General features: G+C 37.8%; 1 protein-coding gene across 2 annotated transcripts in view; it reads right to left on the bottom strand.

Moving 5' to 3' along the window:
- Positions 1–1,092: 1,092 nt before the first annotated feature.
- The window catches only part of LOC100372756 (RYamide receptor-like), a 45,179-nt gene continuing 25,984 nt past the window's right edge, over positions 1,093–20,287 (bottom strand). For both annotated transcript variants that reach the window (XM_085494088.1, XM_085494087.1), the window contains exon 3: positions 1,093–3,360. In XM_085494088.1, coding sequence (XP_085350214.1) covers positions 2,986–3,360 — 375 coding nt within the window. In that variant the 3' untranslated portion in view covers positions 1,093–2,985. The remainder of the gene's footprint in view (positions 3,361–20,287) is intronic.

Genomic DNA, 20,287 nt, shown 5'->3' with positions numbered 1-20,287 from the left:
ACAGAATGTTACGATACATTGTAGTCGGGGGACAATATAGTTGTCCAACAAACAGCATGTTAACATGATCGTCGGGGTGTAAAACTCTTACAAATCAATATACATGCTTGCCTAGCGCATCATTGACTATTCACTAGTGTTCATTGGATTCGCAGCAGGGTGAATGTTTTATTTGTCGATGCCGGGAACACATACAGAGACAAATAGGATTCGAGTAAGATATGTGTGTGTGTGTGTGGGTGGGTGTGTATGTGTGTGTAAGAGCGTGATGCATAGTGATGAATCAAATAACAGATTAATTGTTCGCGTGTCTTATTTTCTTAAACTATGAGAATCTTGAGTTCGGAAACAAGCGCGTGCGCACCTCAACAAGTCCGTTGTAAATATACATTATTATTTGATTGTACTGAACAATGTTGAACCATGCAATAATAATATAATAAGTTATTTGTATAACAGACTTCTTGACTGTGCAACTATGTAATGTTAGAACAGTGAGCTAATTCTCTATTCTCACCATCATAGGTAGATTTTGCACGGGTCACTGTGCATTACGTTTGCATTCGAGTCGGAGCATATACACAACGGTGATTTGTTACGTCGACAAGCAAAAAAAAAACTTTTCAACAAATAAGCTGCTCTCTGGTAGATCTGACTGTTAGGTGTTACGGTTTGGTAGCCAATCAGGCACAATTTTATAAGTAGCCTCGCTTTGACTCCGATAATAGTAATGCATTACATTCGCATTGAGATTCCCATGATGTAATGAATTGAGGTTTGTATAGATTCCAAGCATGCACAATGTGTAACGTAATGGCAATCAACACATATACATACTTTCCCTGAACATCTCATTAGTACAGTATATTAAGACATGTATACAGAATTCCCAAATCTTGTTAGTGAATTCCCGATGGTCTGTCCAGAGTTAACGAGAATATTATAGGTACCTGCCTACTGATGATTAAAATATGTGCTTTCACTTGCAGAACAGTTGTCTCATTTTTAAAGTTTTAATTTCAAATTGTGAACATTAATTGAATTCAACATTTTACGAATAACTTGTTCATGTTTCATTAAACGCAAGGTGTGTGACATTATAAATTTATTCTGATATTATACACAGTGACAGAAACATATGTATAAACCAAATATAGTATGCCAGTGTTATGTTGCCACCAAAATACACCATTCTTATCCCCCTCGTTGGGTTTGTTCACTCTAACCTTTGACCCTGTGATGTCGGATTTATTTATTTCTAATAAAGCCTGGAGATAATTCGTTGAATCGTACAAATTAAGATCACTGGCAACAGTTTGGCTTTGTATATGTCACATTAGGATAGTATATAGTAAATAGTAAGAATTAATACACTTCGATGTACACATATTTACATACAATATATGTAGACACGTACATTATTTGCAATAAATACCGTATCCATAGCTACAAATATAATTAAAATAGATATATATATATATATTGATTATATGACGGAATAATTACAGATATAAATCTCTTTGTTGCAAACATGGTTACAATGAACATTGAGATTAACAACAACCCATGCACCAAGGTGTCGTTTTGCAAGCTACTACCCCGGATATTTATAGCTGGTGAGAATGTAGCAGGAAACCACAAAGAAGAAAAGTCAATGTCTCGTAAAAATGAATCGTTGACCTTTGCCACAATAACCTTTAGTAGTAGATGCTAGTCAAAGTAGTGTTGTTGAGCCCCCCCCCCCCCATAGATATAATCACCACCTTTCTGTTTTAACATGTTTTTACCCTGCGCGACGGCTATTAGTGTTAGCGAAACGAGAATAGATATGTAACGGGCTTTTTAATACAAATAACCCTCTGAGATATGCTATTACAGAGAATTATTGTGACTGTGTCGGACAATTACGATATCTTGTCAATTTATTAACATTTGATTGCATTTCATACCGATAGCTACAAGACAATCTCAGTTTGTATAGCTAACCTCCGATGTTAAGCGCTCATGAAACCTGCATCAATTCCTAATCAGGTAATCCCATCGGTGGGTAAGGGCTTATAAGTCACATTTGTATTCTTAGATGTATACGATTTAGTATGCATCAGGTTGTAAGTCCACGCTGATTATGGATATAAAGAGCAATATGACAGAATCTATAGTCAATTATCGCTCACAATCAAAACAATTAGTTTGACTTATGCCCTCTAGCGATGAACTGCGTGTGTGACGTAATTGATGACATGGGAGCTATTCATGTGTCGATATCGTTTTGATCTGTATATAGACCTTCATAAATGAAAATTGGGTAATTTACAAGACCTAACTATATTCTAGATGACGTCCGGATAAAAGAAAACAAACACAGGTATTGATTTCAACGACATTGACCTCACCCATTCACGTGGTTTTGACGACACACAAGCGCTCCGACACTAGAGGGCGTAGTTATAGAAACAGCATAGTGGTTCGCGTAATTGATGCCTGGCATAAACAGTCATTATCAGCCAACAGAGGGAGTGTTAAACACTAGTTTGTTACACATAATCAATTTATAACATTTATGAATTAAATGGATAGATTGGCAAATAATCAGATAACAAAACATATATGTTGCCTCCTGCGTATGAAGTTGTCATAATCTATCCTAATATTAAATAACTGATTGCACCCATAAAATATCAAATATAAACTGGGTACCAATAACACTTCAACAAAAACCAGGTAATTTAGCTGCAGATTCTGTAAATACGGTAGATAAAAATAATCTACAAATAATAAAACACCAGTAAACTAAATTATTCTGTTAAATTTAAACAGACCTCTCACATATAACAACAACGGTATATTGTCTGATGAGATCAGGCAGTCGAAATGTCCGGTGGTACTAAAACAGGAAATAAATAAAGGCAATTCCATATGCTCTTCTGTAGTCCACTGCACTTGGGAATATGGCTGTCGGTAATGTGTAATTATATTATCGAGTTCTTAGCAATGCATTCCACCGTTGCTATATGGAGATAGACTGTTCTCTTTCCGTAGTGTCATCTTGAAGCTGCCCACCTGGGTTGTGTATGTGCTGACCCTCCTTAATGGACCCTTTTCCGTGGGTGTGTAATGGACGCACGGCAAGAAACGAAACACATATTTAAACCCATTTCTGAACTTGGCGTTCATCCAACAGTACACAAACGGGTTGTAGACACAGTTACTCATAGCTGTCCAATGTACGGCGAAGTAGACCACTTTTATGTAGCGGAACATCGTTATTTCATTATGATAGTCCAGAAGCAGGGTGAATGTGTGGATGGGTAAATAACATAACGCAAATATCAGAACTATCAACGCGAACATCTTGACAAGCTGTGAAAGCAATAAAAAAAACATCAGACAAATAAACTTATTTAATTTCATTAATTCCTTATATGAGATAAAGAGATCTATGCGAAAAAACGTCGTCATTTTTATAATTTAAATATAGAAGTTTGCATGTATCGTACTGCGTATCACACTCACGCTTTATTACATAGCGTGCCGTTGGTGGCGTGTTCTAATTAAAAACTGCCAACTTAAAGTTAGTCAGATTTTTAGGAAAGAAAATACACATGCTTTTTAAGAACAATGCATAGATATGTACGCCGTCATAGAATACAACGTTTTCATATGTTGATGATATTTTAGTCTGTTTGTATGAATTAACATCCATCTGCTTGAATTTATACCAGCTTGAAAAAAATTACCAGCTGAATTTGAACAAGTTTTTTGCTATTATATTTGAGAACCCAATTATAACAATAATGCTTCGAGATCAGTACGTGCGTGGATTACAAGATAAGATATTGGTCATTAATCAATCGGGTTCAACAGCCAAATGCAAGAACCCTGGCAACATAAATTTACCATGGTAGAAATATACACAAACGGAAATCATCTATTGTGTTGTCTTACTCTAACTGCCTCATGACCCACCCCGAGATGTTTGGAAACTGGCGTGATCATGATTTTCAGGTGTCAGCTTCTACTTTAAAACAAATGTATATGACCATTAGAGTTACTTCGAGCATATTACGATGATTATATATAACATATGAATAACGGTAACATATCAGTACTGCTGCCATCGTTTATCTGTTTGATATCCAAGAGGGAAGTGACTATCCGGAATTAATTATTACCGGAATTTCCCTTTAGACGTGGAAACTCACGATCCCTCGGGAAATCAGGGGACCTGCATAGCGACACCGCACATTACATTTTCATCGTAATTGAGACTCACTGGACACTAGAAGTACTAATATCACAAGGCAGGTGTGCAACGGATTCACAATTATTCGCTTAATCTTGACGACAGAAACCAATGATTCCTGTGCTTGTGGCATTCGTTTGAAAGCTCTTATACACACGAGGCCTAGACTGACGTACACACTGCTGTTTCCAGTACGCCACACAATAATCTGGAATACAGTAGATAATGTGAAGTCACAATTGGTAGCCACATTATCGTGACAGTATATACTGAATAAGATGAACGGAAAACACACAATAAACCATTTTCTGTTCACTGCGAGATTACGCGTTATGCGTTAATTCGAACGTAAAAAGGGGACAAACAAGGGTCTCAGTGTCGCTCAGAATTCGACGAACGCGATAATGTTATGGAGGTGTTCTATGCGTCGCACTTAATAATAAGCTATACTCATTCGGTGATCCCAAATTTAAATGGAGTAAGTGTATCCCAACGTCATATCCCCCCCCCCCCGGAAATCGGCAATTCGACATTGACCTATACAAAAACAGAAATTCAAGTTCGAAATCAAATTATTCGATGATTTTTGCGGTTCAATCCGCGCATTTTCCGCAATACGCGAGATGATCTTTGATAACTGATATTTTCGGATTTAGTAATACGTAATCATGACTTAGGTCAATATCTTTCTGATTACTGAAAGAAGAATATAAAACATAATCACTAGTTATTCATGCCGAAATATCTTTTCGAAATTGATAAATCATCCCAATTTAAAACGTATGTTTATGAATGTTTAAAATTGGATATGGTCGCGACACACAGCAGACGCACGTCATCCTAACGACTGACAACAATATAGGTTAATTTGAACTGAGTCCTAATATGAGTAATCATGGTAGACCAAGGCATTTTATAATCACATCACACAACATTATTTAGTCACGTGCTTCTATATTTTTAAAAACTAGTTGAGAATTAAAACAAACTTTTGTAACTGGAACTGTGTTAATGCGCCACAGTTGTCACGATAGGTCACGTGTGAGTTCTGTGTGACGTATACGCCGCGTGTAATTTGTTTGTTTACTCGAGATTTTAACGAGCGCTGCGTTCCGATTGTAGCGCGTTTACGTTTATTGATTGTCTTATTTTACGTGGTATAACAGGAGACTGCATCATTTGGCTGACTGTATATAAATCAGTTCAAATAATCGATATCGAAACGTTCTACGGTATTTGCATGGCATAACTGAGCAAGTTAATCAGTTTAGCATTTGCGTCAGTGCATTTATAAAGTCTGTGTTTCTAATTATGATTTTGTGTTATAAAGTCTGTGTTTTAAATTACGTTACTCATTCTTGTCACGACCCTGCCAGTTTCGTTGCGTCGCCAGTTGCATAAATATAATCCAGTGGTTATTCGAGTGCCTTCATGGATATGTAAACGTTTGCAATATTGCTTATCATGAACTATTAAATGGTTTCCTACTCGGCAACCACTTAGCTGAATGCTATTGTTGTTCACTATAGTAACGAAAGATCCTTCATCCATGTTTATTATACAACACAAAGCTCTATTGAATTCGCATATTCACTGCACTACGCCTGTCGACATTAGAGCCTACTTCTTAGTTTGTGCTCAATACCGTATATACTCCGGGGTTGTTTTTTAAGTCAATTACACGCTAATGACCTTTTCATGGAAGCTGCACACATTCAGTGTTCCGGGAATATATATTTAGCTCATAACTTTCACCGATGGTATTGTCCATGAGCCTTTCTATTATCACTTGATTGAATGTGCGTTTCCTATAGACACTTTAAGAAAGTGTACGACCTTACTTAAATCACAGAGAAGGAAATGTACATCGCTGATCGCTGAATAGTAAGAACATCTATGTGCCGTTCTGTTCAATCAGACGATTGCATATAAATGGGCCGCACATGTTAAGATAGCACATGAATATAAGGGTAGGTAGGGTCTAATCGAGTAAAGACAATAAGTTTCCAAAAAATGGCATTATGGGTTTGTTGCATGCTCGAATAATAAATCATGGCCGCCGAGGTCTCGTTGAGCAATACGACTTGTCCCACATAAATGTTGTTCGTTATATTCTCCTTCGCCATTATACTTTTCTAAATAACGTGAACGCAAGGGCACGCGATGACGGCATAGAAAGGTACAATATTGGCGGGGGGGGGATAAACAGATTGTTTGGTTCTCTCGCTTACAACGAGCAATTGACGTTAGTTCTCGAGAATTCCTAAAAGAAAAAATATACATCCTTGTAATAAAAGGCATCACATAATATACAATGTAGATACTGTTTGAAATAGATAAAATTTGATAGACTGCGTTGTTGTTTTTCAATTGAGCAATTAGGTATACAAACACATGTCGTCCTGTTTTAATACTTGTTCATTACATTCCTTCGATACATGGTTTAGTATAGAAACATCCGGGGAATTGTGCAGTCCACTGAAGCGTGTATTGACCGGTACCGCTGCTGTCTATACACAACGTTGCTATGCAAAGAACGTTGGGTAAAGATGGCAGCGCTCACAAAAGTTCAGATGGATTTGCTTAACGGCGATATTTGTGAACTCCTGTATAACTTCGAGGAGGCATGTAATGAATATTACTACATAGTAACAGCCCGGATAAAGGCATATGTGTATTTGTAGAAGGAGAACATTTGCCACCTCAACGTCCGACAAATGATCTGCGCTCAGGCGCAAACTCTCATATTCGATCGGTCAGTGATATATTGCCGTATTGCCGACATTTTCTCGGACAGTATTTATCACCTCTGTGGTCATCGCTAGCAAAGGTCGTTAATGTCAATAACTATGGCAACGTAACTGCTTACAGGAAGACTTGCACAATTAGACTGCTTGATTTCAACGATATTTAACAAGGAAATATGAGTGTGGAGTAGTTACTAAGCGCATGTTCTACACTAGGCAAACACTGACTTCTTTAATAATATATTTATACACTTTTTTAATAGGTTTTCAAACTCAGCATGATTAATATGTTGTTACAAGCCACCGTAGCTTAGTTTCTTCACAATTACGTGCCAAGTGTTGATATATCAGTTGATGCATGATAGATTGCATATGACAGGTTTTCACAACCATGTAAGTGTCTATGTACATCGCTCTGACTACTCCTGACACTATGTAAACATAACTCTGGTTGTTATGTATAGACTCCATGAAAAAAGCGGAAATGATGTCAAATCTTCTCTATAAGGTACGTAAAACAGAATTAAACAAGTAGTTGTTTTAACAGGTTATATTGGGGGGTCTGACATTGGGAATACACGTTTGCTCGTCAGTGGAGAGAGGCAATGGCTTATACTGGAAGCGTGTCTGAGGTGGCGAAGAATATTTAAATCATATCAGTACTTCGTGTCACACGCAACGTAATATTACCGTAAATTGGTATAGTACAGGTGTGATGGATCAAATACAAAAATGGCAACAGTAACATAAAGACTTCCCTGGCGGCGATGATAGCATACGAACAAGGAGCCAACAGATGAGGTTTCAACTGGTACTGGTATTATTATACTCTGCAAACATCAAGTACAATAACGCGGTAAAACTCCAAACCTCCGATAACTAGATACTTAAACTCCGACACAATTCAACGAGATCTCCGGTCTGATCTCAGTGCTGAACAACTCCCCTATATATACCCACACTGTCTATAAATAGACCATTACACCAGCATACATAATGAGTCTGCAACTTACTACAGATTTCTAGAATGTTCCATTACCTTCTATTGCCTCCTACAGTGTTCTATTACCTATTCAACCAGTCTCTAAAAAAACTAGAATATTCCACCCAGTACGGTTCTAGAACATTATCGGTGACACGGAAGTAGTAAATAAGTCGTATGCGACACTTCGTATGGCTTACTATTCGTGCAATGTACCAGTCAACCATCCCAGTGTGTTGAGTAATGTACTAGTCGTTCATCTTACCATGTTGAGTAATGTACTAGTCGTTCATCTCACTATGTTGAGTAATGTACTAGTCGTTCATCTCACTATGTTGAGTAATGTACCAGTCGTTCATCTCACTATGTTGAGTAATGTACTAGTCGTTCATCCCAGTATGTTGTGTAATGTACTAGTCGGTCAGAACAATGCAGTGTGTATTGTACTATTCGTTCATCTCACTATGTTGAGTAATGTACTAGTCGTTCATCTCACTATGTTGAGTAATGTACTCGTCGTTCATCTCACTATGTTGAGTAATGTACTAGTCGTTCATCTCACTATATTGAGTAATGTACTAGTCGTTCATCCCAGTATGTTGTGTAATGTACTTGTCGGTCAGAACAATGCAGTGTGTATTGTACTATTCGTTCATCTCACAATGTTGAGTAATGTACTAGTCGTTCATCCCAGTATGTTGTGTAATGTACTAGTCGTTCATCGCACTATGTTGAGCAATGTACTAGTCGTTCATCCCAGTATGTTGTGTAATGTACTAGTCGGTCAGAACAATGCACTGTGTATTGTACTATTCATTCATCTCACTGTGTTGAGTAATGTACTAGTCGTTCATCCCAGTATGTTGTGTAATGTACTAGTCGTTCATCCCAGTATGTTGAGTAATGTACTAGTCGTTCATCCCAGTATGTTGTGTAATGTACTAGTCGGTCAGAACAATGCAGTGTGTATTGTACTATTCTTTCATCCCACTATGTTGAGTAATGTACTAGTCGTTCATCCCAGTATGTTGTGTAATGTACTAGTCGTTCATCTCACTATATTGAGTAATGTACTAGTCGTTCATCCCAGTATGTTATGTAATGTACTAGTCGGTCAGAACAATGCAGTGTGTATTGTATTATTCGTTCATCTCACTATGTTGAGTAAAGTACTAGTCGTTCATCCCAGTATGTTGTGTAATGTACTAGTCGTTCATCCCAGTATGTTGTGTAATGTACTAGTCGATCAGAACAATGCAGTGTGTATTGTACTATTCATTCATCTCATTATGTTGAGTAATGTACTAGTCGTTCACCCCAGTATGTTGAGTAATGTACTAGTCGTTCATCCCAGTATGTTGAGTAATGTACTAGTCGGTCAGAACAATGCAGTGTGTATTGTACTATTCGTTCATCTCACAATGTTGAGTAATGTACTAGTCGTTCATCCCAGTATGTTGTGTAATGTACTAGTCGTTCATCGCACTATGTTGAGCAATGTACTAGTCGTTCATCCCAGTATGTTGTGTAATGTACTAGTCGGTCAGAACAATGCACTGTGTATTGTACTATTCATTCATCTCACTGTGTTGAGTAATGTACTAGTCGTTCATCCCAGTATGTTGTGTAATGTACTAGTCGTTCATCCCAGTATGTTGAGTAATGTACTAGTCGTTCATCCCAGTATGTTGTGTAATGTACTAGTCGGTCAGAACAATGCAGTGTGTATTGTACTATTCTTTCATCCCACTATGTTGAGTAATGTACTAGTCGTTCATCCCAGTATGTTGTGTAATGTACTAGTCGTTCATCTCACTATATTGAGTAATGTACTAGTCGTTCATCCCAGTATGTTATGTAATGTACTAGTCGGTCAGAACAATGCAGTGTGTATTGTATTATTCGTTCATCTCACTATGTTGAGTAAAGTACTAGTCGTTCATCCCAGTATGTTGTGTAATGTACTAGTCGTTCATCCCAGTATGTTGTGTAATGTACTAGTCGATCAGAACAATGCAGTGTGTATTGTACTATTCATTCATCTCATTATGTTGAGTAATGTACTAGTCGTTCACCCCAGTATGTTGAGTAATGTACTAGTCGTTCATCCCAGTATGTTGAGTAATGTACTAGTCGGTCAGAACAATGCAGTGTGTATTGTACTAGTCGTTCATCTCACTTTGTTGAGTAATGTACTAGTCGTTCATCCCAGTATGTTGTGTAATGTACTAGTCGTTCATCTCACTATGTTGAGTAATGTACTAGTCGTTCATCCCAGTATGTTGTGTAATGTACTAGTCGTTCATCCCAGTATGTTGTGTAATGTACTAGTCGGTCAGAACAACGCATTGTTTATTTTACTGGTCATTCATCTCACTATGTTGAGTAATATACTAGTCGTTTATCCCAGTATGTTGTGTAATGTACTAGTTGGTCATACTAGTGTGCTGTGTAATGTACTAGTCGTTCATACCAGTACATTGTGTAATGCACTAGGTGGGCATACCAGTGTGTTGTGTAATGTACTAGTTGGTCATCCTAGTACATTGTGTAATGTACTAGTGGATCATCCCAATAAATCGTGTAATGCACTAACTAGTCTATCGTCCCACTACATTGTGTAATGTACTAGTCGGTCATCTCAGTACATTGTGTAATGTACTAGTTGGTCACCCTAGTACATTGTGTAATTTTCTAGTCGATCATAACAGTACGTTTGGTAATGCACTAGTCGGTCATCCCAGTACATTGTGTAATGTACTAGTCGGTCATCCCAGTACATTGTGTAATGTACTAGTGGATCATCCCAATACATTGTGTAATGCACTAGTTGGTCATTCCAGTACATTGTGTAATTCACTAGTGGGTCATCCCAGTACATTGTGTAATTCACTAGTTTGTCAACGCAGTACATTGTGTAATGTACTAGTCGACCATACCAGTACGTTGTGTACTGCACTAGTGGGTCAAACCAGTAAATTGTGTAATACACTAGTTAGTCATCCCAGTACGTTGAGTAGTGCACTAGTCGGTCATCCCAGTACATTGTGTAATGTACTAGTTGGTCATCCTAGTATATTCTGTAATGTCATAATCGATCATACCAGTACGTTGTGTAATGCACTATTCGGTTAGCCCAGTACGTTGTGTAATGCACTAGTAGACCATACCAGTATGTTGAGTAATGTACTAGTCGGTCAGAACAATGCAGTGTGTATTGTACTATTCGTTCATCTCACTATGTTGAGTAAAGTACTAGTCGTTCATTTCACTATGTTCAGTAATGTACTAGTCGTTCATCCCAGTATGTTGTGTAATGTACTAGACGTTCATCCCAGTATGTTGTGTAATGTACTAGTCGATCTGAACAATGCAGTGTGTATTGTACTAATCATTCATCTCACTGTGTTGAGTAATGTACTAGTATTTCATCTTACTATGTTGAGTAATGTACTAGTCGTTCACCCCAGTATGTTGAGTAATGTACTAGTCGTTCATCCCAGTATGTTGAGTAATGTACTAGTCGGTCAGAACAATGCAGTGTGTATTGTACTATTTGTTCATCTCACTATGTTGAGTAATGTACTTGTCGTTCATCTCACTATGTTGAGTAATGTACTAGTCGTTCATCTCACTATGTTGAGTAATGTACTAGTCGTTCATACCAGTATTTTGCGTAATGTACTAGTCGTTCATCTCGCTATGTTGAGTAATGTACTAGTCGTTCATCCCAGTATGTTGTGTAATGTACTAGTCGTTCATCCCAGTATGTTGTGTAATGTACTACAGTAGTCGGTCAGAACAATGCAGTGTGTATTGTACTATTCGTTCATCTCATTATGTATAGTAATGTACTAGTCGTTCATCTCACTATGTTGAGTAATGTACTAGTCTTTCATCCCAGTATGTTGTGTAATGTACTAGTCGTTCATCTCACTATGTTGAGTAATGTACTAGTCGTCCATCCCAGTATGTTGTGCAATGTACTAGTCGGTAAGAACAATGCGGTGTGTATTGTACTATTCGTTTATCTCACTATGTTGAGTAATGTACTAGTCGTTCATCTCATTGTGTTGAGTAATGTACTAGTCGTTCATCCCAGTATGTTGAGTTATGTACTAGTCGTTCATCCCAGTATGTTGTGTAATGTACTAGTCGGTCAGAACAATACATTGTTTATTTTACTGGTCATTCATCTCACTATGTTGAGTGATATACTAGTTGTTTATCTCAGTATGTTGTGTAATGTACTAGTTGGTCATACTAGTGTGCTGTGTAATGTAATAGTCGTTCATACAAGTACATTGTGTAATGTACTAGTTGGTCATCCTAGTATATTCTGTAATGTCATAATCGATCATACCAGTACGTTGTGTAATGCACTATTCGGTCAGCCCAGTACGTTGTGTAATGCACTAGTAGACCATACCAGTATGTTGAGTAATGTACTAGTCGGTCAGAACAATGCAGTGTGTATTGTACTATTCGTTCATCTCACTATGTTGAGTAAAGTACTAGTCGTTCATTTCACTATGTTCAGTAATGTACTAGTCGTTCATCCCAGTATGTTGTGTAATGTACTAGACGTTCATCCCAGTATGTTGTGTAATGTACTAGTCGATCTGAACAATGCAGTGTGTATTGTACTATTCATTCATCTCACTGTGTTGAGTAATGTACTAGTATTTCATCTTACTATGTTGAGTAATGTACTAGTCGTTCACCCCAGTATGTTGAGTAATGTACTAGTCGTTCATCCCAGTATGTTGAGTAATGTACTAGTCGACCAGAACAATGCAGTGTGTATTGTACTATTTGTTCATCTCACTATGTTGAGTAATGTACGTGTCGTTCATCTCACTATGTTGAGTAATGTACTAGTCGTTCATCTCACTATGTTGAGTAATGTACTAGTCGTTCATACCAGTATTTTGCGTAATGTACTAGTCGTTCATCTCGCTATGTTGAGTAATGTACTAGTCGTTCATCCCAGTATGTTGTGTAATGTACTAGTCGTTCATCCCAGTATGTTGTGTAATGTACTAGTCGGTCAGAACAATGCAGTGTGTATTGTACTATTCGTTCATCTCATTATGTATAGTAATGTACTAGTCGTTCATCTCACTATGTTGAGTAATGTACTAGTCTTTCATCCCAGTATGTTGTGTAATGTACTAGTCGTTCATCTCACTATGTTGAGTAATGTACTAGTCGTCCATCCCAGTATGTTGTGCAATGTACTAGTCGGTCAGGACAATGCGGTGTGTATTGTACTATTCGTTTATCTCACTATGTTGAGTAATGTACTAGTCGTTCATCTCATTGTGTTGAGTAATGTACAAGTCGTTCATCCCAGTATGTTGAGTTATGTACTAGTCGTTCATCCCAGTATGTTGTGTAATGTACTAGTCGGTCAGAACAATACATTGTTTATTTTACTGGTCATTCATCTCACTATGTTGAGTGATATACTAGTTGTTTATCTCAGTATGTTGTGTAATGTACTAGTTGGTCATACTAGTGTGCTGTGTAATGTAATAGTCGTTCATACAAGTACATTGTGTAATGTACTAGTTGGTCATCCTAGTACATTTGTAATGTATTAGTGGATCATCCCAATAAATCGTGTAATGCACTAACTAGTCTATCGTCCCACTACATTGTGTAATGTACTAGTCGGTCATCTCAGTACATTGTGTAATGTACTAGTTGGTCACCCTAGTACATTGTGTAATTTTCTAGTCGATCATAACAGTACGTTTGGTAATGCACTAGTCGGTCATCACAGTACATTTTGTAATGTACTAGTCGGTCATCCCAGTACATTGTGTAATGTACTAGTGGATCATACCAGTACGTTGTGTAATGTACTAGTCGACCATACCAGTACGTTGTGTACTGCACTAGTGGGTCAAACCAGTAAATTGTGTTATACACTAGTTAGTCATCCCAGTACGTTGAGTAATGCACTAGTCGGTCATCCCAGTACATTATGTAATGTACTAGTTGGTCATCCTAGTATATTCTGTAATGTCCTAATCGATCATACCAGTACGTTGTGTAATGCACTATTCGGTCAGCCCAGTACGTTGTGTAATGCACTAGTAGACCATACCAGTATGTTGAGTAATGTACTATTCGGTCAGAACAATGCAGTGTGTATTGTACTATTCGTTCATCTCACTATGTTGAGTAAAGTACTAGTCGTTCATTTCACTATGTTCAGTAATGTACTAGTCGTTCATCCCAGTATGTTGTGTAATGTACTAGTCATTCATCCCAGTATGTTGTGTAATGTACTAGTCGATCAGAACAATGCAGTGTGTATTGTACTATTCGTTCATCTCATTATGTATAGTAATGTACTAGTCGTTCATCTCACTATGTTGAGTAATGTACTAGTCTTTCATCCCAGTATGTTGTGTAATGTACTAGTCGTCCATCCCAGTATGTTGTGCAATGTACTAGTCGGTCAGAACAATGCAGTGTGTATTGTACTATTCGTTTATCTCACTATGTTGAGTAATGTACTAGTCGTTCATCTCATTGTGTTGAGTAATGTACTAGTCGTTCATCCCAGTATGTTGAGTTATGTACTAGTCGTTCATCCCAGTATGTTGTGTAATGTACTAGTCGGTCAGAACAATACATTGTTTATTTTACTGGTCATTCATCTCACTATGTTGAGTATTATACTAGTCGTTTATCTCAGTATGTTGTGTAATGTACTAGTTGGTCATACTAGTGTGCTGTGTAATGTAATAGTCGTTCATACAAGTACATTGTGTAATGTACTAGTTGGTCATCCTAGTACATTTGTAATGTACTAGTGGATCATCCCAATAAATCGTGTAATGCACTAACTAGTCTATCGTCCCACTACATTGTGTAATGTACTAGTCGGTCATCTCAGTACATTGTGTAATGTACTAGTTGGTCACCCTAGTACATTGTGTAATTTTCTAGTCGATCATAACAGTACGTTTGGAAATGCACTAGTCGGTCATCCCAGTACATTTTGTAAAGTACTAGTCGGTCATCCCAGTACATTGTGTAATGTACTAGTGGATCATACCAGTACGTTGTGTACTGCACTAGTGGGTCAAACCGGTAAATTGTGTACTACACTAGTTAGTCATCCCAGTACGTTGAGTAATGCACTAGTCGGTCATCCCAGTACATTGTGTAATGTACTAGTTGGTCATCCTAGTATATTGTGTAATGTTATAATCGATCATACCAGTACGTATACTGTTCTAGTGGAACATCCCAATACATTGTGTAATGCACGAGTTGGTCGTCCCAGTACATTGTCTAATTCACTTGTTGGTCATCCCAGTACAGTGTGTAATTCACTTGTTGGTCATCCCAATAGTATATTGTGTAATGTTCTAATCGATCATACCAGTACGTATACTGTACTAGTGGAACGTCACAATACATTGTGTAAGGCACGAGTTGGTCGTCCCAGTACATTGTGTAATTCACTTGTGGGTCATCCCAGTACAGTGTGTAATTCACTAGTTGGTCATCCCAATACATTGTGTAATGCACTAGTTTGTCAACGCAGTACATTATGTAATGTACTAGTAGACCATCCCAGTACGTTGTGTACTGCACTAGTTGGTCAACCCAGCACATTGTGTAATGTACTAGTCGGTCGTCCCAGTACATTGTGTTATGTACTAGACGGTCATCCCAGTACATTGTGTAATGCACTAGTCGACCATACCAGTACTTTGTGTAATGCACTAGTCAGTCATCCCAGTACATTGTGTAATGTTCTAGTCGATCATACCAGCACGTTGTGAAATGCACTAGACGGTCATCCCAGTACGTTGTGTAATGCACTAGACGGTCATCCCGGTACATTGTGTAATGCACTAGTCGGTCGTCCCAGTACATTGTGTAATGTACTAGTTGGCCATCTCAGTACATTGTGTAATGTACTAGTCGATCATACCATTATATTGTGTAATGTACTAGTCGATCATACGAGTATATTGTGTAATGTACTAGTCGATCATACCAGTATATTGTGTAACATACCAGTCGGTCACACCAGTATATTTTGTAATGTACTATTTGTTCATCCTAGCACATTGTGTAATGTACTAGTTGGCCATCTCAGTACATTGTGTAATGTACTAGTCGATCAAACCAGTACATTGTGTAATGTGATAGTCGGTCATACCATTATATTTTGTAATGTACTAGTCGATCATACGAGTACATTGTGTAATGTACTAGTCGGTCATCCCGGTACATTGTGTAATGCACTAGTCGGTCGTCCCAGTACATTGTGTAATGTACTAGTTGGCCATCTCAGTACATTGTGTAATGTACTAGTCGATCATACCATTATATTGTGTAATGTACGAGTCGATCATACGAGTATATTGTGTAATGTACTAGTCGATCATACCAGTATATTGTGTAACATACAGTCGGTCACACCAGTATATTTTGTAATGTACTATTTGTTCATCCTAGTGCATTGTGCAATGTACTAGTGGGTCATCCCAATACATTGTGTAATGCACTTGTCGGTCATCCTAGTGCATTGTGTAATGTTTTAATCGATCTTAGCAGTACGTTGTGTAATGCACTATTCGGTCAGCCCAGTACATTGCGCAATGCACTAGTCGACCACACCAGTACGTTGTGTAATACACTAGACAGTCATCCCAGTACATTGTGTACTGCACTAGTTAGTCATACCACTACGTTGTGTAATACACTAGACGGTCAACCCAGTACATTGTGTAATACACTAGTTAGTCATCCCAGTACACTGTGTAATGTTCTAGTCGATCATACCAGTGCGTTGTGTAATGCACTAGTCGGTCATCCCAGTACATTGTGTTATGTGCTAGTCGATCATACTAGTACGTTGTATATTGCACTAGTCAGTCATACCAGTACGTTGTGTAATGTACTAGTCAGTCATACCAGTACGTTGTGTAATACACTAGACGGTCATCCCAGTACATTGTGTAATGCACTAGTCGATCATACTAGTACGTCGTATAATGCACTAGTCGGCCATACCAGTACGTTGTGTAATGTACTAGTCAGTCATACCAGTACGTTGTGTAATGTACTATTCGGTCATACCAGTACATTGTGTAATGTGCTAGTTGGTCATCCCAGTACGTTGTATAATGTACTAGATGATCATACCAGTGCGTTGTGTAATGCACTAGTCAGTCATCCCAGTACATTGTGCAATGTACTAGTCAGTCATACCAGTACGTTGTAAAATGTACTAGTCGGTCATACCAGTACGTTGTGTAATGTACTAGTTTGTCATACTAGTGTGCTGTATATTGTAATAGTCGGTCATACAAGTATATTATGTAATGTACTAGTCGATCATACCAGTATATTGTGTAACATACTAGTTGGTCATACCAGTGCGTTGTGTAATGTACCAGTGGGTCATCCCAATACATTGTGTAATGCACTAGTCGGTCATCCTAGTGCATTGTGTAATGTTCTAATCGACCATACCAGTACGTTGTGTTATGCACTATTCGGCCAGCCCAGTACATTGTGTAATGCACTAGTCGACCATACCAGTACGTTGTGTAATACACTAGTCAGTCATCCCAGTACATTGTGTAATGTTCTAGTCGATCATACCAGCACGTTGTGAAATGCACTTGACGGTCATCCCAGTACATTGTGTAATGCACTAGTCGGTCGTCCAGTACATTGTGTAATGTTCTAGTCGATCATACCAGCACGTTGTGAAATGCACTAGACGGTCATCCCAGTACATTGTGTAATGCACTAGTCGGTCGTCTAGAACATTGTGTAATGTACTAGTCGGTCATCCCAGTACATTGTGTAATATACTAGTCGGTCATACCAGTACGTTGTGTAATGTACTAGTTTGTCATACCAGTACATTGTGTAACATACTAGTTGGTCATACCAGTACGTTATGCAATGTACAAGTTGGTCATACCAGTGTGTCGTGTAACATAATAGTCGATCATACAAGTACGTTGTATAATGTACTAGTTGGTCATACCAGTACGTTGTATAATGTATTAGTTGGTCATACCGGTACATTGTTTAATGTATTAGTTGGTCATACCAGTACGTTGTATAGTGTACTAGTTGGTCATACCAGTATGCTGTGTAATGTACTAGTCGGTCATACCAGTGTGCTGTGTAATGTACTAGTCGGTCATACCAGTACGTTGTATAATGTACTAGTCAGTCATACCAGTACGTTGGAAAATGTACTAGTCGGTCATACCAGTACGTTGTGTAATGTACTAGTTTGTCATACTAGTGTGCTGTGTAATGTACTAGTCGGACATACAAGTATATTATGTAATGTACTAGTCGATCATACCAGTATATTGTGTAACATACTAGTTGGTCATACCAGTGCGTTGTGTAATGTTCTAGTGGGTCATCCCAATACATTGTGTAATGCACTAGTCGGTCATCATAGTGCATTGTGTAATGTTCTAATCGATCACACATGTACGTTGTGTAATGCACTATTTGGCCAGCCCAGTACATTGTGCAATGCACTAGTCGACCATACCAGTGCGTTGTGTAATGCACTAGTCAGTCATCCCAGTACATTGTGCAATGTACTAGTCGGTCATATCAGTACGTTGTATAATGCACTAGTCGGTCATACCAGTACGTTGTGTAATGTACTAGTTGGTCATACCAGTACATTGTGTAACATACTAGTTGGTCATACCAGTACGTTATGCAATGTACAAGTTGGTCATACCAGTGTGTCGTGTAACATACTAGTCGATCATACAAGTACGTTGTATAATGTACTAGTTGGTCATACCAGTACGTTGTATAATGTATTAGTTGGTCATACCGGTACATTGTTTAATGTATTAGTTATTCATACCAGTATGTTGTATAATGTACCAGTTGGTCTTACCAGTACGATGTGTAATGTACTAGTCGGTCATACCAGTGTATTGTGTAATGTACTAGACGGTCATACAAGTGTGCTGGGTAATGTACTAGTCGGTCATACCAGTGTGCTGTGCAATGTACTAGTCGGTCATACCAGTACGTTGTATAATGTACTAGTCGGTCATACCAGTACACTGTGCAATGTACTAGTCGGTCATTCAAGTGTGCTGGGTAATGTACTAGTCGGTCATACCAGTACGTTGTATAATGTACTAGTCGGTCATACCAGTACGCTGTGTAATGTACTAGTCGGTCATACCAGTGTGTTGTGTAATGTACTCGTCGATCATAACAGTACGCTGTGTAATGTACTAGTTGGTCATACCACTATGTTGTGTGACATACTAGTTGGTCATACCAGTGCGCTGGGCAGTGTACTAGTCTGTTGTATAATATATTGGGTGGCAGTAACAATGTGCTGTGTAATGTACTATTCGGCTATACAAGTACGTTTCATAAATATCTTAGCCAGACACCATTCACACAAATATTACGTTTATCTAGCGCCAGAGGTTTATTCTCTAAATTGATCGATGGTAGATTGTGGTCAATTTATACGTACAACCTTTCTATTCTTATTACTATAACAATAATAATAATAATAATACTCTCATTATTAACATTATTAGTTAATCGAAGTTTGCATTTTGTTGTCTATCCAGTTGAAATAAAATAAGTTTCAAATATAATGCAAGGAGTCGGCCGCTTTTCAAAATGACGGGCGACTGGGTTACAGGACATCATAGATGCATTCATGAATAAAATTAACGTCAGATTCAAAATAACACAGTTGGGGCCTAATACAAAGCAATTGTTCATTATATTCTGTCTCGACAAATTGCATTAACAAATTTTAAGATATATTAATTAAATATATTATCTCGTTATGTATATTTACTGTCCAAATTATTATGTTTAACCAAATAAAATTAAAATATTCAATTAATTAGGATTTACTCTGAGATATATTGCTCATTCTGTCGTAACAGCTTGCATTTAAGAAATAAACGATATTGTAATCAGTGTAATGTGTGTGTGTGTGTGTGTTTTTTTTTAAATTTTCTTTCGCTTCATTCGCACTTCTCGTGAACTGCAGGGCACCTTTTACTGACCCCTATAGGCATCCAAAGTGATTTGAATTTTGTGCATTTCACGAGAAACCATATCTAAGAAAATATTGTAATCAAATTAGAAGAATCGCTTAAAATATGTTAATTGGCCTTGAGTGACGACAATGAGGGTATTTTTTAACTGGGCGTTAGACAAAACTAAATATAGACTAGAATCAGTGTACCAGTATTCCAGGATATAATGCCATACAAACTGATTTTATCGTTCTTCAGTGTT

Source organism: Saccoglossus kowalevskii, chromosome 19 (assembly GCF_978046115.1).
Source record: "Saccoglossus kowalevskii chromosome 19, keSacKowa6.1, whole genome shotgun sequence".
NCBI lineage: Eukaryota > Metazoa > Hemichordata > Enteropneusta > Harrimaniidae > Saccoglossus > Saccoglossus kowalevskii.
This window is presented reverse-complemented; position numbering and strand designations above follow the sequence as displayed.